The sequence below is a fragment of the Perognathus longimembris genome, chromosome 13 (assembly GCF_023159225.1).
Source record: "Perognathus longimembris pacificus isolate PPM17 chromosome 13, ASM2315922v1, whole genome shotgun sequence".
In the NCBI taxonomy this organism is placed as follows: Eukaryota; Metazoa; Chordata; class Mammalia; order Rodentia; family Heteromyidae; genus Perognathus; species Perognathus longimembris.
In genome coordinates this window covers 12805351-12824257 of record NC_063173.1, presented here as the reverse complement: position 1 = coordinate 12824257, position 18907 = coordinate 12805351, and the positions used below count along the sequence as shown (strand labels likewise).

General features: G+C 48.8%; 1 protein-coding gene across 4 annotated transcripts; it reads right to left on the bottom strand.

The window, feature by feature from the left end:
* Window positions 1-171: 171 nt before the first annotated feature.
* Pgap2 (post-GPI attachment to proteins 2) lies at window positions 172-17014 on the bottom strand. 4 transcript variants are annotated; one of them, XM_048361055.1, is made up of 8 exons: window positions 16993-17014; window positions 16275-16387; window positions 12500-12674; window positions 2853-3105; window positions 2585-2691; window positions 1616-1724; window positions 1022-1176; window positions 172-888 (listed from the first exon to the last, which is right to left on the bottom strand). In XM_048361055.1, the coding sequence occupies exons 3-7, from the start codon at window positions 12662-12664 to the stop codon at window positions 1046-1048; spliced, it is 765 nt and encodes a 254-aa protein (XP_048217012.1). In that variant the 5' UTR covers window positions 12665-12674; window positions 16275-16387; window positions 16993-17014; the 3' UTR covers window positions 172-888; window positions 1022-1045. The 4 variants fall into 4 exon arrangements, with proteins under 4 accessions (XP_048217012.1, XP_048217014.1, XP_048217013.1 ...); XM_048361057.1 differs by having other exon boundaries at window positions 2597-2691; XM_048361056.1 differs by lacking the exon at window positions 16993-17014 and adding an exon at window positions 16590-16608.
* Window positions 17015-18907: the final 1893 nt, after the last annotated feature.

Sequence of the window (18907 nt, the reverse complement as noted above, 5' to 3'; positions counted from 1 at the left end):
ACTAAAATGGAGGCTCATACTAGCCTTAAGACACAACCATATTAAAAGGGGGGGCCAGGGTGAGTGATAGGTGCCAGATGGAATAAGATGAAGGTGGACTTATTCCCTTCTGGAGCTCACCCTCCTCAGGTCCCATTTAGGAAATGGGCCCCAAGACTTGCATGCTTGGCCTAGATTGTTGGCAAAAAAAAATTTATTGTTATTTGCAATAAAATGTACAACCAGAAAAGCTCAGAGTCAGTCTGAGGTTGTAGGGAAAATGGAGAAACACCAGGGAACCCATTAGGAACTATGCCTCTGTCTCATCTCCCTTTGGAGAGGAGGAAGAATCCATAAGCCAGTGATTTCAGAAGGAAAGGGAAATACATGCGGTGCGTGGGTTCTTTTCTGGGATGGGTTATCCTCCAGGTACAGAACACCTCCGTCAGATATTAAGAGCCACACTGGCAAAGCCCTTGGATGTTCAACAGCACGCCCTCCCCCATCATACACAGGGATAGACATAATGAGAGGCTGACAGGGAAAGGTATACACCCTAGAGCCACACCAGATCAAAGAGGTGAAGTCAGGACTGGAACATGTGGGGACACTCAGCAGAGCACTATGGCCGCAGGCCTGGGTGTGCACAGTACCTCATTAGACACAGTCAAGCAAATGACCTGGAGAGAAATGACTGGTTTCCAGGTAGCAGCCACTGCTTAGCAGTCTCATACCTCAAAAAGTTTCTATGAAAAGGCCAAAAACTAGATGGTGGTTATGAACCTCAGGACTTTTGTTGCTCTTGTTGTTGTTTAGCACCAAATGGTGGAGCTTTCGTGCCAGCTCAGCTTCTTAGGGCTTCTCAGTTAAGGGTGATGTTGCTTGAAAGCCTCTGTGCCTAGGTGAGGGCTGAGAGAAGCCATCATTACTGGGATCAGCCTTGTCCTATACCCCTCTCCCTCGCCCAGCTTCAAAAGGGCCCAGAAAGGACACGGATATGGGGAAGGCCAGAGTAGTGCTTTGTTTCTAGGCATTTGGATACCTCTTCCTAGCAGCATAGAAGGAGTTAGAATCTTTTTTCCTCAGGTTGAGAGGTTACGAGCAGCTCTTTGTTCCCGAAGTCCCACCAGGCTGTCATGTGGAATGCCATGTTGGTTAGGACAACAGTGTACTCCAGGACGGCAAAGATGGTGTACACTGTTGTAAGGACACAAGAAACAGAGAATGTGAACCTCCTGTGACCCTCTTTTAGGGTCTTAAGACTAGCCCGCCTTAGGGAACACATTGGCAGCAACCATTGCCCACAATCCAAAAACATCACAAGTGCTGGGTGCCAAAGACCCGTGCCTGTAATCCTAGCAACTCGGGAGGCTGAGATCTGAGGATGGCAGCTCAAAGCCAGCCCAGGCAAGAAAGTCTATATGAGACTCTTATATCAAATCAACCACTACCAAAAAAATAAGGCCAAAGTGGAGCTGTGGCTCAAGTGCTAAGAGTGCTAGCCTTGAGTACAAATGCTCAGGGACAGCACCAAGGCCTTAAGTTCAAGCCTGAGAACAAGCACGAATGAATGAATGAATACCACAAGTACTCCATCGTGATTTATGATTGTCTACGGATGCTAATCTGGTCTCACCTCCAGCCTCACAATACATGTTATGCCGAAAGTAGACAGCCAGTGCCGAGAAGAAGGAGACAAAGTTGATGATGAAGAGCCGTTGTTTCCAGCTGTAGGACTTGCGATCCTAAAAGATGAGCTATCTGGTCACTCTGCAGCTTGCTGGGTGTATATGGATAGCCTCCCCTCTCACCCCAGCTCCTAAGGGATTAGACCCATCCTCCCTTCATTGCCCCAGCAGTCACAGAAGGGGGCACGGGCAGGGGCAGCAGGGAGGATGAGCACCTTCGCATTCCTGCATTCGGGGAACGATGAAGTCAAGGAGCAGTGGTATCTCTGCCTTTCCCATTTCAGGCGGAGAGAGTATAACAAGTACATAAAGTATGACAGGCACCAGTGGCTCACACCTCTAATCCTAGCTGTTCAGCAGTCTGAGATCAGAGGATAACAGTTCAAAGCCAGCCTGGGCAGAGAAGTCCATGAGACTCTTATCTCCAATTAGCCACCAAAGAGTTAGAAGTGAAGCAAGCTGTGGCTTGAATGATAGACAGCTAGTCTTGAGTAAAAAAAAAAAACAAAAACAAGCTAGCGGATAGCACCAGGCCGAGTTTAAGCCCTAGTACTAGCACCCCCCACCCAAAAAAAAAAAAAATACACAGACCACCGACCAACCAACACCTCCAGGTACTGTGGAAAGAAAGGAGTATATGTGGGTGGGGTGTTACTGCTACAACAGTGTTCCTAACCCATGGGGGCCTGGCTGGTACCTCTCATTCCACCCTCATGTGGAGCCTTCATCTCTTCACCCAAACTGCCCAAACACAGTCCTGGATTGAGACAAGTCAACCCCTTCCACTGGTCCCCCAGCCCAGTCCTCCTTTGACAGGGTACCCACTGGAACCACCCCCTCCTCGTTACCGGTTTCCTGAGGACAGATGTCCTTGATTTGAACTGAGCCACCTGGTGCCCAGGTGGGGCAGGTCGTACCTCCTGACTTACTGTGTGCTTCTTGGTGAGCCGCCAGAGAATGCAGGTGAGGAGCATGTGACTGAGGGATGCTGCGATGAACACAATGAAAGCATTTTCGTGGATGGCTGGAGGGGAGAAAAGGAGGGTGGGGAGCGCTCATCTCGGGCAGTGCCCTCACCCCTACGCAGGAAGGGCCATGTGTGGGAAGGAACAGGATGTGTCCCGCTTCACACACCACCCCCTTTCCCCATCCCTTCTCCATCCCGCCCTCATCTGGGCAACCCACTGAAGTCCTCGGAGGAGGAGACGTAGGTGAGCACTAGAAGGGCGAGGTTCTCGATGACGTTGAGGATGAAGTTGAGACGACAGAGCTGGCGGTAGCCAGGACACGGGGAAGCGCAGCTGAGGTAGTGGTTCCAGTAGGCGAAGGCTGCCAAGAAGCGGGGTGCTGAGTGCAGGCCAATGCAGAAGCGCCACACGTAGCGCTGGGGCACCTCGCCGCCAATGGCCGAGCTCACTGATGGCAGGTAATTGGGCACCTAGAGAGAGAGTTATGAGGGAGTCTAGGTATAGCCTCTGCCAGGCCCTGCCCCCACCTGCCCATCAGGAGACCCTTCTACCAGTCTTCAAAGTCAATGGCCTTCAAGAAGGCTCTGCCTCAGCCCCTTCCCTTCCCAAGAGTTCTTCAGGCCACGCCCTGAGCTCTCCCAAGACACTTCCCTTTCCAAATCCTGCCTGTAGCCACCGTGCTTGATTCTCATCCCCTAAAGGACTGGGATTGTGCAGAGGCAGGGTAGGCTTTGTCCATCTAGCCCCACACTGGAACCTGTGTGTTTGGGCAGCTGTGATGCTCCCTTGGCTGCTAGTTCATAGCTGGCCTAAGAGAAGATCCTGTGGGAGTCCCTGGAATCCCAACACACCATATTCAGTCCCAAGGACAGGGATGAGTCACAAAGAGGAGTCCCAGAACACCTGATCTTCTTTAGAACAGTACCGCTCCCCACCTGAACTGGCATTCTTTTTTTTTTTTTTAAACAAAAATTTTCTGACAAGGTGTTGTGCAAAAGGGGTACAGTTACTTAGTAGGGCAGTATGTACATTTCTTGTGTTATTTTACACCGTTGTTGAACTGGCATTCTTAACAGCTCCCAGCCTCATTCATTTCTCTGGGCAAGTGTGCCCAATGGCAGTAGAGGGTACTGTGAGAGCCTGGGAGCTAGGCCAAAGGGTACTCCTATCCTGGTCAGGTTTAAGGAAGTGCGTGGTCCTAACCTTCCATATAGTTTGAGAAGATCCATATAGTTTGAGAAGAAGGCCCTGTTCTTATGCATCATCACTATCCATCTTTGAAACTCATTCTTTAAGGTACTGTAGCCTCATTCTTTAAAGGGAGAAGAGCTGGGGAAAGTAGCTCCCATCTGTAATCCTACCTACTCAGGAGGCAGAGATCTGAGGATCGAGATTCAAAGCAGAACAAAAAAATCCAGAAGTGGAGCTATGGCTAAAGTGGTAAAGCACCAGCCTTGAGTGAAAAAGCTAAGGGATAATGTCCTGGCCCTAAGTTCAAGCCCCACACCTGGCAAAAATAAAAAAGAGAGAAAGAGAAGAGGCGATATTCACCTGGGAATGGTATTGCTTGTATAAGAGGTGGACAAATGGGTGACAATTGAACAGTAGCTTAGATGGGGCCGGGAAAGCCAGGCATGGAAGAAGGAGATCTTAGACTCCAGGGATAACATGCACATAACTCACTGAGGGACTGTGTGAAAATGCAAGTCTTGAACCTGAGAATCTGCACTTTTTAAATACTTCAACAGGAGGCTGCCAATGCGTTGCTCACACTTTCCATAGATATTTTTAGACTCTAAACAAGGACCAGGACAGTGCTGGAGCCAAGAACCCAACAAAGGAATGATCCTGCTATACTTATGGAGGCTCCAGTGTTCAGGGATAGATCCCTTTCTTTCTTCCAATGGAAATGTTGAATGAGTATCTGGACAGCTAAGAAGGTAGGCAATAAGAAAGGCAGCTCATAGAGCAGGGGTGAGCCTAATGGAGGGTTGGTCAGGGATTTCATAGCCCACAAAAAGGAGAAAGGTTCCTTCCCTTCAGCACCGTTAAGACAGAAAGCTAAGCACAGAGTTCTCCAAGAGAAGATGCTGCCCTCAACGTACCATGGCTTGAAATCAGGCTCATTCCCAAACAGCAGTATAGGCCTTTGGATCCCAGCTCTACATTTATTAGCTAGACCTAGGTGGTAAATTCAGAGCCTGGATACAATTCTTTGCTATTTCGATTCAAGGCTAGCACTAGATCTACCACTTCTACCACCCAAGCCACAGCTCTACTTCTGGCTTTTTGGTGGCTAATGAAAGATGTACTGCCCAGGCTGGCTTTGAACCATGATCCTTAGATTTCTGCCTCCCTGAGTAGGATAACAGGTATGAGCCATCAATGTCTGGCTAGCTGGGTGATCTTGAACAAGGCACTTCATCTCTCTGAGTTCCAATTTACTCATTGGCAGCATGGGCACAACACATCCTACCTTGCCGACTGATTATGAGGTCTAAATATAATGTATACAAAATGCCTTCAGTGTTGGGCACACAGTGGGGACAGTAAGTATTGGCTTTAGAAAGCAGACTACCCTGCAAAGGCATTGAGTCACTTGACCACTGAGCACAAGAAAGGCACTTACAGGTGAGAGGTAGGACATCAGATATAGTAGACTTCGTAAGTCTCCATAATTGATCTTTTAACCTCTGCTCCCCAGAGTGAAAGTGAGAAATATCCCACTTCCTGGAATATTTATGCTGAAGACTGCTTCCTCTACTCAGCTACTTTAAGAAAGACAGGGCCAGCACCTAAGGCCTGACTAGGACAGTACAAAGCATCCAAGGGCACTGAATCTTGACTGGTTCTGTGACTTCAGAAGGAACAGAGAGTTAGAATCCTGTGACTGGCAGTCCATCTTCATAAACTCCTCTCAGATTAATGGTAGGGGCAGAATTTTAAGAACAGGGCTTGCCTTGTCTCTGTCATGAGCACACAGACAGACAGACACACACATACACCGACACACACACACACACACACACACACACACACACAATCATCTAGACCCCTATTCCTACTCCCATCCCTAGTATATAAGTTTTATACTCACCAACTGTGCCAGCAACAAGAAACATCAAGAGCTATTAGAGATTAGATTCACACACAGCTTATTCCAACACCCCTGCCCCCACTATGAGCCCAGATCTAAAAGTACTGCAAGGGGGCTGGGGATATGGCCTAGTGGCAAGAGTGCCTGCCTCATATACATGAGGCCCTGGGTTCGATTCCCCAGCACCACATATACAGAAAATGGCCAGAAGTGGTGCTGTGGCTCAAGTGGCAGAGTGCTAGCCTTGAGCAAAAAGAAGCCAGGGACAGTGCTCAGGCCCTGAGTCCAAGCCCCAGGACTGGCCAAAAAAAAAAAGTACTGCAAGATGGGTAGATAAACCCCTTCCTGGCAGGGCAGCAGATTAAAAGTTTAAAAAAGGAAGGTTAAAAAAAAAACAAAAACCTTTTGGTAAGATCATATCATTAGAGTCATTCCTTTGGCCTCTGATGAAAGTAGTCCCAAGTTATAGATGACTTCTCTACCTTCTTTGCTTCTCTACTCCTTGCCAACTGGACCAAAACTCCTGTCACTTCTCCTTGCTGCTCCTCGATGGACTCTTATCCTTTCTTCTCTATCCTCAGTCTCCACTCATCTCTGGTCTCTAGCAGTATGAGCTACTGCAATAGTCTCCTTACTGGTCTTCCTAACTCTTGCTCCTGCCCTGAAATCTATTTTTCAGTCAGAAGCTGGAATGATCTATGATCTGATCACACCTCTTTTCCTGCTTAGAATCTTTCCAAAGCTCCACATTGCCCTCAGGATAAAACCCAAAATGTCAGCCTGGCATTCACACTGATCCTTTTTCACCTCTACCCTCATTTTCTAGCAACAATATCCACTCCTCCAGGAAGTCTTCCCCAGTATTCAAGCTGGGTTAAGTATCTCTTCTGACCCCTACAGTCCTTGCATTCCCTTTTATTACCTTAAGAATCCCAATTCATGGCTCATGCTTGTAATCCTAGCTATGCGGGAGGATGAGATGTGAGGATCATGGTTCAAAGCCAGCCTGGGCAGGAAAGTCCATGAGACTCTGATCTCCAATTAACCACCAGAAAACTCAAAGTGATGCTATGGCTCAAGTGTCACAGCACTAGCTCTGAGCTGAAAAGCACCCAGGCCCAGAGTTCAAGCCCATGACTGACAAAAAAAAAAAAAAAAAAGCTAGAAGTGAAGCTGAGGCTCAAGTGGTAGAGCACCAGCCTTGAGCAAAACATCTTAGAGACAAAGCACAGGCCCTGAGTTCAAAACCCAAGACTGCACACACACAAAGAATCCAGTTCACTATGTTGTGAGTACCTAAGGACAGAGTCTCTTGCAGGAATGAGAATGTTAAGGGCAAATCCACAATCAACTCCATGCTTCTGAAATAGAACCTCTACCCTTAGGCCCTCAGGAAAGACCTAATGGACGGATATGAGAAGTTCTGGGTTTCCAGCTAGTAGAGCTATGAGTAGACAAAAGTGTTGGTAGGAGGGCTAAGGTTGCCAGTGAGCGGGGGGTGGGGGGAAACTATGGTCCCAGAGAAGGGATATGGATATTTCAAGGAAAATCTACCAATCTGGGTGAAAGCCATTCTTCTCCTGGCCTTATTGAACCTTCTCAGTCTTGGTTTCCTATCCAATCAGGTCTTTCTTCAGCCTCCTCTATCCACTGATGATCTCCACTGCTGGATCCCAACCTCTCTTCTTCTCTCCCCACTTCCGCCCACCCCATTCCTTTATACTCTCCATAATCCTCTTCTAATTCTCAAAGGATTGTGACTCTACTCTCTGAACTTCTGCTCTCTAATTCTCTGACTTGTCCTCCAATCTTTTTATCCCTTTCCCCTCTCTGATTCTCTCTTTCTTTTCTTCTGCTACCACCTAACGTGGCCCTGACCCAGGTACTGGGGAGCCTGGCACTCACCCCACAGTCAGTGGCCACCGTGTATTCAAAATGGAACAGCAGGGACCAGATGATGCAGAAGAAGAAGCCAAACACGGGGAAAGTGATGACCCACAAGACCAAGGTTGTGAAGCGGAGCCGGAACACGGTCCCATCGGAGTCCAAGGGCAGGGAGGCTGCAGAAAACATCCTGTAGGGAGTGGCCCAAGCAGGGCGAGGGACATAACTTGGAGTCTGATGAGATATTTGAGCCTGGAAAAGTGGAGTCTTTTCCAGAGCTGGCTCCTCAGAGTAGAAGGGAGACCCAGAGTAGAAGAAGAAAGGAAGGCTGCAGAGAAGTAGGAGCTGAGGAAAGTAGGAAAGGAACAACAGAGACAGACAGGGACAGCTCTTAGGAACCCCCTGGCACACTAGTCTTCTCCTAGGTCCTCCTTCTGAAGAGGCTAGACAAAGGAGGCTCCAGGGACCTGGACAAAGGAACCTGGGGCTCACCTCACAATTACCACCCTCACAGCCCCAGAGCAAGGATGAGGGATGGGGTGGGTATTTCCATCCCACAGGAGGGGTGACTGAGACCCAGAACTATGCCAGGACTGGGGGCTACTGAGACCAACGCCTCTTGCTACATGACAGCTTAAGGCTCTGAGTCAAGGTTTCCTTCAAACCAGGTAACCTAGACAAAGGACCCTTGGTTCAAACTGGCTGCAGCTCTGCTCCTACTGACCCTGTCTGACTACATTCCTCCTCCTCAACCATGTTCAACTAGGAACAATGAGAGTACGCTAGAACCTACATTAGTAGGATCACAAGCTACTAGCCATCCCACCCACAGGGTCTGAATGAGCCAGGCCTCAGGCCAGCTTGATCCTGAAATATAAGGGCCCCTTGTGGAGGCCTAGACCCCCATGGCATTCTCCTCCAAGGAAAAGACATTACCTACTCTAAAGTATGGAGGAATCTGAGAGGCATAGGAACTTTCTCTCCTTAGCCTCAGCCCGCTATTCTTGGCCAGATCTAGGAAGCCTCTGTCCAGGTCCGATGCAAACTAAGGAAGCTGGGCTTCCAGCTTGAGGTAAGCTGAGGAAGACCAGAGATGGCTTTGTATTAAAAAGCCTACAACCACATTTCCCCCACAACTCACTTCCCTCCATGAAGGAGACACCGTCTACCCCAGTCTATTGCAGCTGCTCTTCTGAGATGGGTGGAGGGAGGGGGCTCACCAAGCAACACTCACACTGGGTGCTGAAGAATCCGGGGCTTGGGTTGAGGACTCCAGCCAGACTGAGACTGCTCTAAGATGAGAGGGTCCCACCCCCAGCTTCTCCAGGCCTGCCCTCCCGCCCACAAAGCCCAGTTCTCCACACCTGCCCAAGCACACAGCCTTCCCAGAATCAACAAGGCCACTTCATAAACCCCAGAACACTCTGAAACTGTGAGAAGTGATAGTGGTTGAGGTCAACCCATGGCAGCTTCTTGCCAGGGGTGGGGGTGGGAACCTTTCTGAGGGCTGTGTCTAGGGACACTGGCAGGTTTCTAGAAAGGGAAAGAAGAAAAACAAAATGGAATCGTGCCCCTCCTTTTTAAAAAAATTTTTCCTTTTTTCTTTTTTTGACAGGTCTGGGGGTTTGTACTCAGGGCTTCATGCTTATTCAGCTGGTACTCTACTATGTGAGCCATGTCTCCAGCCTAGCTTTTTGCTGCTTATTTTGGAGGTGGAATCTGCTGGACTCTTCTGCCTGGGCCAGCCCTGAATTGCAGTCCTCCTAAGTAGCTAGGATTGCAGATGTGAACCACTCTTGCCGGGCTGATTTGGCCATTTTTGACTGAATCAGGACTACATATATTTGTTTGGCTACATCAGAGAACAGGCTAATCCAAGTGATAATCTAGTCAAATATGAGTGTGAGATATCAGTGTGTAGCCTGTAGCTGTGCAGAAACAGCTAATGGCAACTCATACTGAGTCGACAGAACAAACAATACTGGTTTTTGTTGTTTTTTTTTTTCTGGCCTGCCCAGGCCACCTGGAGTCTGATGCCCAGATCAAGGACTAGCTTAGACAAAATAGTTACCAACTAGGTCAAGTCCAAGTCTAAGAGCACATTCACGATGGGGGTGAAGATGATATTGAAGACTCAGTATTATGACAGTTGCCTGAAGCACCTAGAGCTACGCTAAGTCAACACTCAGAAATCTCCATTATTGCTGCCTCTTCTTTTGTTGTTGTTGCCAGTCCTGGGTCTTGAACTCAGGGGCTGAGCACTGTTCCTGGCTTCTTTTTGCTCAAGGCTAGCACTCTGCCACTTGAGCCACAGTGCCACTTCTGGCCATTTTCTATATATGTGGTGCTGAGGAATTGAACCCAGGGCTTCATATATATGAGGCAAGCACTCGGGGCTGGGAATATGGCCTAGTGGTAAAGTGCTTACCTCATATACATGAAGCCTTGGGTTCCATTCCTCAGCACCACATATATACAAAAAAAGGCCAGAAGTGGAGCTGTGGCTCAAGTGGTAGAGTGCTAGCCTTGAGTAAAAAGAAGCCAGGGACTGCTCAGGCCCTGACTTCAAGCCCCAGGACTGGCAAAAAAAAAAAAAGAGGCAAGCACTCTTGCTACTAGGCCATATTCCCAGCCCTGCCTCTTTTTTTTTTTTTTTTTTTTTTTTGGTAGAGCTGAGCTAAAATCAGGAGAAAGTAGCTCAATGGCTATCAAAAACAGAACCAGAACCAACCAGAACAGAGATTTATTTAAAAAAAGTAAAAAGTCTAGCTGGGGATTGATGGCTCATGCCTGTAATCCTAGCTACTCAGGAGACTGAGATGTGAGGATGGAGGTTCAAAGCCAGCCTAGGCAGGAAAGGCTGTGCGACTCTTACCTCCGGTTAATTACCAAAAAGCTGGAAATGGCACTGTGGCTCAAAGTGATAGAGCACTAGCCTTAAGCAAGAACAAACTCAGGGGGGCTGAGAATATGGCTTAGTGGTAGAGTGCTTGCCTAGCATTTACAAAGCCCTGGGTTTGATGCTTCAGCACCACATAAACAGAAAAAGCTGGAAGTGGTGTTGTGACTCAAGAGGTAGAGTGCTAGCCTTGAGCACAAAGAACACAGGGACAGTGCTCAGGCCCTGAATCCAATTCCCAGGACTGGAAAAACAAACTAACTAACTCGGGGACAGCATCCAGGCCCTGAGTTCAAGCCCCAGGACCTTCACAAAAATAAAATTATTGTCATCTTAAAAAAGTGATTGCTGGGCTGGGAATATGGCCTAGTGGCAAGAGCACTTGCCCCATATACATGAAGCCCTGGGTTCGATTCCCCAGCACCACATATATAGAAAACGGCCAGAAGTGGCACTGTGGCTCAAATGGCAGAGTGCTAGCCTTGAGCAAAAAGAAGCCAGGGACAGTGCTCAGGCCCTGAGTCCAAAGCCCAGAACTGGCAAAAAAAAAAAGTGATTGCTAATTGTTAGTTACTAAACTTCTTTAGAATAGGACCTAATGTATTACTGGAGATGTGCTAGTAGGGGCAAGTTCATCAATGATAGATGTGTTCACTGAGCATAGGAGAGCAAGTCTGTAATCCTAGCATTTGGAAGGCAGAGGCAGAAGGATCACAAGTTCAAGGTCAATCGGGGCTACATAGTGAGTTCTCGGCCAACCTAGGCTACATAGAGAGACTGTATCTCAAATATAAACAAACAAAACAACTTTAGATGTGCTGGCCTAGGTTGCTTCCAGCCTCAGGACTTGTACTGGCCATTCTAGGGCTATGCTAGATGAGAAATTCAAAGCATATATGAAAAGCCTCAATTGAATTCAACAGAATGCTAGCAAATGAGGCTAAAATACTCCCAGGGTCAATAGATCTAATACTACTAGGTGGGGACTTTCCCATAAAGAAAGCTCGCTATGGGCCTTCTGAGTACTCTAAGGTCAGCTTCAAGGGTCTATGTCCAAGCCCTACCTCTCTTCCACCTACAGCCCCTAGGCTGACTTCATCTCCTGCCCTGCCTTCCTGCCTGACAGTCTCTTCTTCCTCCTCCTCCTCTGCCTCCTCCTCCTCCTCTTCCAGCTCTTTATCTTTCACACTCCCAAACCACCTTCCCATCTTTCCTCTACGTGGAGCACTATAGTAACTCTAGAAAAGAACAGAACAGGAATTACTGGCCTCACCATAGACAATGGGAAACTGAAGCTCAGCCTCTAGGTCTCAAGTGATACAGAGTTGATGTGAATGAGTTGTACACGGAGGTCAATATAGGTCTCACTGCATGTACTCTGATATTACTCTGGTACGGAGAATAGATTTGTGTATCTTTCTTCATGGCCCAGGCACCTATATCTCTGGCCAGACATGGATGATAATCTATAGAACCTCAGAGGGCATGGGATCTACCTCCAACACAAGCACAAAATCAGGCATAGATTTGGTTTTTCTCCCCTATACATGCCTCACTTGAAGCCATTATATAGTCATATCCCTTACAATTACACACACACACACAAACACACAATCACATTCCTATAGAAACAGACAGAAACTCACAGCACCATACATGACCCAAATGTCCTCCAGTCCAGTCCCATTCTCTCTCTACCCCTTGGGAAAATCCTAAGGCTCCTAAATTTTCCCTCTATGAAATAATTATTGACTCTGGAATCAATAATTCCTGGAAACTTCATGGAACATGGAGGAGAACAAATGCTTGAGATTACATTTTGCAAGCACCCCACCCTCTTCCCTGCCACCAGCCCAGAATGTTTGACAGACTCCTCTGTAGAGCAGGCTAATCCGGTTGAAAGTGAATCAGAATCTGTCCCCCCACCCCAAATAAAGATCTTGATGGGCCTGAATCTAAAGCAACAGTATCCCCTAGGCCCTACCCCACAGTGTGTAGACGTTGTCTCCTTGAAGTGGAAGAGCAGGGACCAGAGGATGCAGAAGAGGAAGGCGACAAGTGGGCAGCAGACTGTGACCAGGGCAACCATGGTGAAGCGGAGCCGGAACAGAGTTCCTTCCCGGTCTAGCGGCAGTGGGACCTGGTACATCTTGTTAGACCTGGAGATGGAGTGGTGTGCTGTCAGGGTCTCAGGCATTGTGGCTGGGAATCAGTGGTAAAGTCACCCTTTGTGCTCAGTGCTATAGGGCAGGGGATCTAATGAGAAAGTCTTCTAAACTTCAAAAGCTCTTGCCCTAGATAAGGAAAACAGACTCAGGATCCCAATACAACATTCAACTTGAATTTCAGGGAGAAGCTAATAATCCCAGTCTGTAACAGGATGAAACTTAAAATAGCTTGGGAGATCTTCTGGCCCCTCTGGCCCCTCTTGACTGAGACCTAAGACTGCAAAAGCTGGCTTTATCTAGTTTCTCACTATTTCAAGAACCAAACCCAACATCAACCAGAGGATAGAACGGTCCATCTCCTCCCCCAAGTCTTTGAGCCTCCAGGCCTCACATCAGCTTTCCTTGCTTCATCCACAGGCTTGGGGCCCTCCTGCGCCTTCAGTCCCTTCCCAGGCTCTATCTATGTGCTGTGTATCAGCCCAGCAATCCTCTGCAGCAAGAGTTCCATGGAAGCCCACAGAACCTCGAACCTCTGGTTTTCTCTGCCTGCTGTCTCACGTGCTCTGAGGGTGAAAGGCTTTGCAGAATCAGGCCTGGCACTAGCCTGGGCTTGCTATTTGCAGGATAGAGCTGCTTGGTCAGCTTCTGGAAGTTTCCCAGAGGCCTGGTTTGTCCCCCTCCAGAGACTAGGTGAGAGCTCTTTAGCACTGTGATTTTTCCCTCAAACAAGAACCCTAATAGCTAAGTATATACCAGCAATCCTAGTCTTGCATATCCTCTCCCCCACAATATAAAGGGATAATAGGCAGAAATCTAGTCAGGGTCAGACAACAAATAGAAGAACTAGCAGTAGGAAAATGTGAGGTTCACAGAGTTATACAGTGAAACTCTGGCCTGCCTTGACCCTTTTCTCTCTGGACCTGAGCTCTCGGTAGAAAGGTCAGATTAACACTGGAGAGAGGGAGGGGCAAGAAATAAAAACCCCAAATCCTACATAAGTGTGCCAGCTACTCAGGAGGCTGAGACCTGCCTGGAGAATCATAGTTAGAAGCCATCCTCCACAGAAAAGTCCCTGAGATTCCATCTCCAGTTAACCAGAAAAATGCCATACTGGCATGATTCAAGTGATAGAATGCCAAGTGATAAGAGGCTGGGAATATGGCCTAGTGGCAAGAGTGCTTGCCTTGTATACATGAAGCCCTGGGTTCGATTCCCCAGCACCACATATATATAGAAAATGGCCAGAAGTGGCACTGTGGCTCAAGTGACAGAGTGCTAGCCTTGAGCAAAAAGAAGCCAGGGACAGTGCTCAGCCCCTGAGTCCAAAGCCCAGGACTGGCAAAAAAAAAAAAAAAAAAAAAAAAGGAATGCCAGTGCTGAGCAAAAGAGTATAAGGCTCTCAGTACCAGTACTAACAAAAAATAATTTTAAAAAAACTTTAAAAAATAAATTTAAGCGCCTGTTGGCCTTATTCCCATCATAAAGATGGAAAAACCAAGACGCAGAACTTTCCTCCAAGCTGCCCAGCCCAAGGGAAAGTCAGAAAGCCTGGAGTTTAAGTGTCTGGGGGCTTAGGCTTCTTGGTGCCAAGACACATCTGGTTCCAGAAACATAAAGAACCTGCCTTTCTGGTCTCAAAGTCCTTGCCAAATTAGTCATAATCTTCCTGGCCCAGCCCTCAGGAAGAACTATGACCTCAGATAGGCTGGCTTCTTGGCATTCCAGAACAATCCAGGTGAACACACCTCTGCAACTTCATCTACCATTACCACCCGCTTCTCCACCAGACCAGATCTGTCAGCCCTCCCCAATTTCTCAAGTTTGTCTCTCACTTTGAGAGGGGGTGTTGGGGCAGGGAACTCCCTAGGGAGCTGGAAGTAGCACTACTGACCCTCCCAGATCCAATACTTTCTTGAGATCATCCCTAAATAAACTCCCAAGTCTCTCAAGGCCCTAAATGGAGAGCTCCTTCCCTGACCAGCTGGAGTAGACCTAGTCCCTTCTCCCAACATATTTCTCTGAAGCCAGCATCTCCTAACTTCTCAGAAACCACTAGGACACTCTAATCGAAGACCAGATCTTCAAGGAATGAACAGACCCTGGCCCCAGGTAAGTGAAACAACAAATACCAGACGTGGTGGTATACATCTGAGGTCCCAGCACTTGGGAAGCTGAGGCAGGAGGCATTCAAATTCAAGGCCAGCCTAGACTACACAGTGAGATCTTGTCTATTAAAAAAAAAAAAACAAAATGCTGGGCACCAGTGATTCATGCCTGTAATCCAGGAGACAGGTCTGAGGAGCACAGTTTGAAACAAGCCCAAGCAGGAAAGCCTGTGAGACACTTATCTCCAATAAACTACCAACAAAGCTGGATGTGGAGCTGTGGCACAAGTTGTAGAGCACTAGCCTTGAGCAAAAGAAGCTCAGCAACAGCACCTAGGCCCTGAGTTCAAGCCACAGGACAGGCACACACCACACACCGAAAAAAAGCCAGGTGCCCAAGGCTCTGGGGCTGTAATACTAAGCTACTTAGAAGGCTGAGATCTAAGGCTCACAATTCTTAACTAGCCTGGGCAGGAGAGTCGGTGAGACTCTTATTTGGTTTGGTTTGGTTTTTTTGTAACTTTCTTTTGGTCATTTTTGTCTTTTCTTTTTTTGGTACTGGGGATCAAACCCAGGAGATTGTACTTGCTAGGCAAGTGCTTTGCCATTGAGCTACATCCCAGCACCCAGGAGACTGTTATCTCTAATTATCCACCTTAAAGTTGGAAGTGAGCCCCGCACCAGTGGCTCATGCCTGTAATCCTAGCTAGTCAGAAGGCTGAGATCTGAGGATCATGGTCCCAATGGAGCCTGGGCAGGAAAGTTGGTAAGACTCTTATCTCCAATAAACTACTCAAAAAAAAAAAAAAAAAAAAAAAGCCAGACGTGGTGCCGTGGCTCAGAGAGGTTCAGGGACAGCCCCCCAGATTCTGAGTTCAAGACCCAGGACCAGCCAAAAAAAAGTTGTAAATGGAGCTGTGGTTCAAGTAATAGCCTTGAACCAAAAAATAAATAAATAAATAAAACACTCAGCCTTGAGTTCAAGCCCCTGTAACCAGCACACAATAAACAAACAAAAAGTCTGTACTACACTATGTGACTGAAGCCAGACCCCTCTTTCAGCTGTGTGACCTTGGGCAAGTCACTTAACCACTCTGGGTTGTTTCCACAGTTGTGCAACGGGGGAATTCAGTTTGCATTACTATGGTTCATGTTACTTACTGGTCAGACTCTTCCAACTTGACGACTCTACTCCACATTGGGGGACTGAGGGCTCACTACATGAAGTCCTGCCCCCAGACAGCTTTAGCTTCCCCACTGGTATTACTTAGCTGAAAACTGTTTTCTGAGTCCTAGTCTCAGTGGCCCAGTGCCTCGGTGCCCTGGCCAGGCCGATGGGATTCCGGATTGCGCATCGTGACACACTCCATCGATAGACACACACCGTCTTTTTTAAATCTTAGTGTTCTGGGAAGTAGGTGCCATACTCTGTGTTTCCATTTCACAGAAGCAGAAACTGAGGCTTGCACTGCCTTAAAACACTTACGCAAAGTGACCGGCTGGTGGGTGCAGAGCCGGGGCTGGAGCCTAAGCTGCGGGGCTCCGGGACTCCCCCATGCCTCCGTCCACCGTCCCGGGAGGAATCCCGACCGGGAGGCCCTGCGGAGGAAAGGAGGGGAGAGCTCAGTCCCGGCACGCCTGGGCAGCCCACCCGAGGGAGGGGAGGGCGGGACACCAGCAGGTGGTTCTGGGGTACCCACCGGGGGGGGCCCCCAGAGCTTGAGGCCTGGCCTGTGGCGGCCAGACCGCATGGCCGAGCTCCCCCAAGGGGCGGCCCGGAACGGCCGCCCTCCGTACTCACCCAAGCGGTGGCGGGGAGGAGGGCCGTAGCTGCGCAGGCCGGGATCTGGGGGACCCCTGGGCACCCCGGTTGAGCTGCAGGGGTGGGGGGGAGGGACGGGGGGGCGGGCAGCGGCCGGGGTCGCGCCGGAGCGGGAAGGCGAGGGCGGGGCGGGGCGGCGGGCCCGGGGCGGAACTTCGGGAGGAAACTGCGCCCGGGCGGGCGCGCGGCGGGCTCCTCCCTGCTCGGGGGACCCCCGACCCCGCACTTCTCCTCCCCCTTAATTTGATGTCTCCGGAACCCACACCTTTCCAGCTCTGCGCCCCCCACCCCACCCCCGTCCCCAGTTGTGGCTGCGTGGGGCACCGGAAGAGGGCTGGACGCCGGGATCTGACTCGGGGACGCCGCCTCCGGACCGGCTCACCTCTCGGCTGCATCGCGTCACCTGTGGGGAGAACGCACAGATCAGTTCCACGGGACCCTGACTTCACCTGGTCCCAAGGTCTCCTGGCCTGCAACCCCCCCATCCCCACCCCCACCCCCACCCCCACCCCCACCCCCGCCCGTGCTAACCGAATCCCCCAGCTTCGCCCTTCCGTAAACACAAGCCGCTTTGGCTGCAGCCTCGGCCAGGCTTCGCCTCTCCGCGCGGCGTTGCAGCAAGGGTTGGAGAGCTTCTAGCAAGGTCGGTGGGATCGGGGGCGGGGGGGGGGGGGGGGCAGGGGAGGGCTCCCTCCCCGCCGCGCCCCCCAACTGAGCCAGTGCTGTTCCCACCTTTGGTCAGGAGAGGGCGCCCGGTCCCGTCTAAGGTAGCACGGGGCGGGGGGAGGGGGGGCGGTGTCTCTTCCTATTCAGAAAGGGTTGATCCTCAGAAAGCAGCTCCCACAGTTCTCAACCTGACCTTGGCCGACCCATAAAGGGGGAATCCTTTTCCAAAGGTCACCCTGACCTCCACAAGGAGGCACTGTGAAGGGACGAAAGATCCCTCCTGGGGAGAGCTTGGCGACTCCAGAGACCAGGGGATACATCTGGGAGCAAGACACGGTTACCATCACACCTCTCTCATTTCAATCCCCACAGTAATAATTAACACATTCTGAGTACCCCCTATAGCTTAAGGGCTTTCCATGTTACAAGCTCATAAAAATCCTGTGAGGTACATGCTATTATTAACATCTCCATTTGACCAATGGAAACCATAGAAGATACATTACCTGTTCACACAGTAAACATCAGAATTAGGATTGAAACTTTATACAAGGTTATCCCTTTAGTTACTATGTATTCTTCATCCTTAATTACTACACATTATTCATCTCAATTTTGCAGAATAGGAAATGTGTTAACTTGCCAGAATTCTTTCATGACATTAGTGGCACTCAAGGCTGGAGTGAAGAGATCTTACTCTAAAAACACTTTTCTTGTTTGAATTCTCCTATACATATTGCTCTTTAGGGTTGCAGTGTTAGTAACAGTTTGGTTTTTTTGTCAGAGTTTTTCGAGGTGTTTTGTTTTGCTGTCTTGCAGTTTGAATCTAGGGCCTTGTTTGTGATAGGCAAGTAAGTAAATTTTTACTAAAATAACTTCAAGCTGGGTGTACTGACACACACCATCATCCCTGCTACTCAGGAGACAGAGACAAGAGGGATCTCCCTTTGAGGTCAACCTTGGTAAAAGGTTAGCCAGGACCCCATCTTAACCACAGCTGGGTGTGATGGCACACACCTACTATCCTAGATACACCAAAGGCATAGATAGAGGATCACGATTCAGGACCACAGGGCATAAAGGCCTTAAGACCTTATTCTTAAAATAAATTTTAAAAAAGAAAAGAAGTGCTGAGACATAACTAAAGTGATAGAACACCTGTTTGGCAATCATGAGGCCCTGACTTCAAACTCCAATACCAACAACAAAAAAAATAACCATACTTTCATACAGTTCTAGCAACTAGATTCAAGTTTCCTGCCTTGGGGCTATGTGGCCTCTTTGATTAGCTTCACCCCAAGTATTTGTTCATGGCTCTTGTTTCCTATCTTAATTCCTTGCCTGTTTCTTGGCTTGAAGTACCAGTCCCTGAGGCTACATCTAGACTATTTCCAATGCCTGAACTTTGAGGTGCTAATTAAATCTGTTTGGGGGGATTTTGAAAATATAGGTAATTCATCATATGGTTCTGGGCCTCAGTTTCCTCATTTGTAAAAATGGTTTTAGGAATATCCACATCATAAGGTTGTTGTGAAAATTAGAGGTACTACAGCAGTATGCCAGTGTGGCATGATGTGTAAGCTACAGTTTGAATTCAAACTAGGCCCTCTCTGAACAGCCTGACCTTGGTG